Genomic DNA, 3996 nt, shown 5'->3' with positions numbered 1-3996 from the left:
CAAGGAGTAGTAACTCATATCATGAGAGGAACTTTGCGCAGAGTTCTATTACTATTAATGAGTGGCTTCGCGATTTCTTATCCGCATATTGCCTATATTTCCTAGGTGCTCATTTTGTGTGGGCTTTTTGTTTAATGTTTTTATTCAGTGGGCGTGGTTATCGGCAAGAACTTATTGAATCCATCGTTTGGGCTCATAATAAATTAAAAGTTGCTCCTGCTACCCAGCCAAGAGCCTTAAGCATTGTACAAGGACGGAGGTGGTAACTGGAGTTGTGAATGTGGTGCAGATGGATGGGAGTGAGAGAGCAAGATAGAGAGAGTAAAGATGGAGCGGTCGGAAGAATGCAGCTTATGTTTGTTTTGAATTTTAAAATTAGGGTTAGATTACATCTAAAAATATATATAATAAAATAAAAAAATATTAAAATTATATTCCGGATAGTTTAGAACCTCAAAAATGTTATCCTAATCCGAATTTTCGGATATCCGAAATTTCGGATAGTTTAGATACGGAATAACGGATAATTCGGATACGGATTCGGACACTTTTGAAACCCTCTACGTACCATGACCATCTTCTCATGGGACGTTATATACGACATGGAACACGAGACATTAGCTGATATATAATTATTTAACTATTTTTTTACTTAATTTTTATTTGAACGACCAACAAAAACTTATATTAACAAATTAGCAAGGTGCTAAACCACTTAATACATCCACCATAACAAAAACAACATATACAACAATACACCAATTTACAATCGAAATCTACTCCAATCCTTCCAAAACAAGCCTCTACTTTTGGACCTATTCCTGATCCAAAGAAAGTCAAGAGCTTTAACCCTTTCAATCAAGCTACGCAGGTGAACCATCCTTTCTCTTTTTTCACCTGATCCAAAGAAACTCCCCTACCACACGTAATGCTCTTGTCCTTTCCGGGTCTAATTCTCACATGTTGACAAATAGATAATGAACCTCTATATTCCTCCAAATATGTCACACTTGTAGGATCTCTTAGCCAATCCCATCTTCCACATATTACCCATCAATCATGTATAGACGATCAGCTACCACACACCATTTCGAATTTTCAATTAAAAACAGATTCGGGGACTGTTCACACAACGGGTAGTCGTCTACCAAAATATCCAACCAAAACCAAGTGCTTTCCCCATTTTTAACATCTGTTCTAAAAGCTTACTCAACACAACGCCATCCGAGTTTAAATCCCTTGAGATTTTACTAATTTAGTTGGGATAAGACAAAGATCTAGCAGAATGATGAAAACACGATATTACGTTCCACCATAGTTACTTAATTACGTATTTATTTAATTAACAAATTATTTAGTAACTTGCTGTAGGAACTGAATTCGTGAATTTAGTAAATAAACAGAAAATTAACAAACAGTTTTATTACTCATACAATACAATACAAGAATCTGAAATACAATACAGAATCAAAGAAATAAACCAAATACAATAGGTTGGCTGAGGATCGTGTTGAACACGGGGCCCTTAAAACAATATTTCGAGTCTCCCAAGAGAACTCGTTGTTTCCCAGGGTACAACAGCCGGAGCAGTAGTACTACCGAAGTTAACCGTAAACCTGAAAAAGGTTCGAATAAAAGATACCAGAAATGTAGAAGAAAAAGAAGTTGGAAAAACCTTGCAACAATGCTTGTGTTGTGTGTAAGGTTTGGTGTGTATTGTAACTTAGTTTACCTCTCTATTTATAGAGGAAAAACAAGACACAAGTTCTCCATCCCACCAATGTGGGATACACCACTATAGTATTTTCTTTCATATACACACAATCACACATCGATATCTCATTCATCAATGTCTATTAATGTGCATTTGTTGTGTCATAACAACCTACTAATGCACACGTAACAAATTTTCCAACACTTGCTAATTCAATTAATTATTTGATTAAATAAAAAATAGCAATGAAGTGGAAGTGATTAGGTTAGATATGGAAATGATTGGTAGCTTTAGAGTAAAATGAGCTGGATATAAAAATAAATGAAAAGCTGATTTGCCATGCCTACATGTGGGTACTATAAGTGTTAAAATTGTAGTGACAAGATCCACATAAGATACTAGCCGACCTAGAATTAAACTATGTATAAGCACTTAGAACTCTTACTACCCTTGTTCTACTTTAAACTGATTTTTAGTACAATGCTACCTTCGGTTTTTAAACTCATTCTCATTTGTGTATATGCATCTATATATTTATGTTGCAGTGAGGCAACTGCAAATATGCCCAAAAAGAGCTCAATACAATCCGTCATCGCGTTTGGAGACTCCTTCATGGATTCGGGGAACAATAACATCCGAGCCTCAATTATCAGGGCTGATTTCCCTCCATATGGAAAGGACTTCATGGGTGGGAAACCAACAGGAAGATTCACCAATAGGAAGACTCTCGGCGACTATTTTGGTAAATAATTTGAACTATCGAAATTATACTTTTAAATCACTAAAACTAGGAAATTCTGACATTATTTGATATCAACTTGAAGTTGAGAAATTAGGAGTGAAGGACTATCTTCCGGCATATTTGGACCCTTCGCTACAAGATGAAGACATGGTTACTGGTGTATCATTTGCTTCTGGTGGTTCTGGTTTTGATCCATATACAGCGAAACTATTGGTATGCATGAAATTTTGTTTGCAGACATCTTTTTTTAACCATTCTTATTAACTTCTACTGAGTGTATGAATTAGAATGTTTTCTCATTACCGGATCAAATAAATATGTTCAAAGAATACATAGTAAAGCTGAAAAGGGTTCTTGGAGAAGAAGAAGCTAATAACATAATAAGCAAAAGTCTGTATTTAGTAGCATGCAGCTCCAACGATTGGGCTCTAAGTTACACTGCTGTTCCAATACAAAGAATTCAATACAGCCCAGCAGCATATGCAGATTTGTTAGTAAAAAAGGCAACAGAATTTATACAGGTAACCCCTCTGCGCAAGTGTTCTCTCATCTATAATAGTTAAAAAAATTTGTGTTGGATATAAAACTTTATGCATGTCAGATCAGATCGTGACACTAGTTTCCCTTGGTGCTAACTTCAATATAAAAATTTTTATAACTAACACAAGAATGAATGTTTTGACAAACAATTACATCTTTCAACAATAGTTCTTTTTTTTTTACAATAACCTTTAGCTGAACTGGCGTAGGTAGATTGGTAAATGAAAATTTGGGCTATAAGCTGCAGGTTTCAGGTTCACAACCGAGTTTTACTGAAGTGGACCTTAGGCTATATATAATTTGCGTTGGTGTGTTGACCTTCATCTTTTTCAATCTCATTTAACCCTTTAACATGAAAGACCGTATCCAATGCAATATAAGGCGGAACTTTCACTTTCGCGTAATTTAACTGATGTGGTTTCTCTCTATAATTATTTTGTCACAACAACCGGAATATTTCTTTGACCATGAATCCCTAATGGTACCCTTAACCCTTAGGGATTGGTTCCCTAATGGTAGGATTAACACTTAGTGCTTGGTTTTAGCATTAATTACTTTATTCTCAATCATAACAAACATGTGAGCTTTCTGGCTCAAACCCAAAGAAAAAAACAAAAAAAACCTGAAAAGGTATAAATGAAAATAAATTATTCGCCTACTACCATTATGTAGCTTTTATAAATAGAAACTATTCTTTGCCGGTTTTGCAATACACTGTTATCGGAAAATGACAACCTATGATCAAAATTACGTGTACAAATAAACATTTGAATTAAAAAAATTGAAGATCATTGACGTCTTTTTACAAAAAAAAAAAAAAAAAAAAACAAAATAAATGGAAGTTACAAAATTTCGGGTCTAGCGCGTAGGGAGGGACCAATCGGTTTATGCTTTAATGGGCATATTACCAGTTTGTAGTAGTATATCCTGAATAAAGTTTACTTGCACTTATTCCAAAATAAAGGAAATTTACAAGTTGGGAGCAAGAAAGATAGTTTTC

General features: G+C 34.7%; 1 protein-coding gene across 1 annotated transcript; it reads left to right on the top strand.

Moving 5' to 3' along the window:
- Positions 1-2275: 2275 nt before the first annotated feature.
- On the top strand, positions 2276-3069 carry LOC143623803 (GDSL esterase/lipase At5g42170-like). The gene is made up of 4 exons (XM_077094836.1): positions 2276-2456; positions 2539-2669; positions 2744-2977; positions 3058-3069. The coding sequence occupies exons 1-4, from the start codon at positions 2276-2278 to the stop codon at positions 3067-3069; spliced, it is 558 nt and encodes a 185-aa protein (XP_076950951.1).
- Positions 3070-3996: the final 927 nt, after the last annotated feature.

This window comes from Bidens hawaiensis, unplaced genomic scaffold (genome assembly GCF_021521415.1).
Source record: "Bidens hawaiensis isolate Kalapana, Puna unplaced genomic scaffold, B.hawaiensis_p1.1 tig00000001_1, whole genome shotgun sequence".
In the NCBI taxonomy this organism is placed as follows: domain Eukaryota; kingdom Viridiplantae; phylum Streptophyta; class Magnoliopsida; order Asterales; family Asteraceae; genus Bidens; species Bidens hawaiensis.
This window is presented reverse-complemented; position numbering and strand designations above follow the sequence as displayed.

What these genes read in the sequence shown, in the direction of transcription:
- LOC143623803 (XM_077094836.1), top strand. Translation starts at nt 2,276, where the DNA reads ATGCCCAAAAAGAGCTCAATACAATCCGTCATCGCGTTTGGAGACTCC. An exon ending in GACTCTCGGCGACTATTTTG is followed by an intron (nt 2,457 to 2,538) that starts GTAAATAATTTG and finishes ATCAACTTGAAG; the next exon opens with TTGAGAAATTAGGAGTGAAG. An exon ending in CATATACAGCGAAACTATTG is followed by an intron (nt 2,670 to 2,743) that starts GTATGCATGAAA and finishes TGTATGAATTAG; the next exon opens with AATGTTTTCTCATTACCGGA.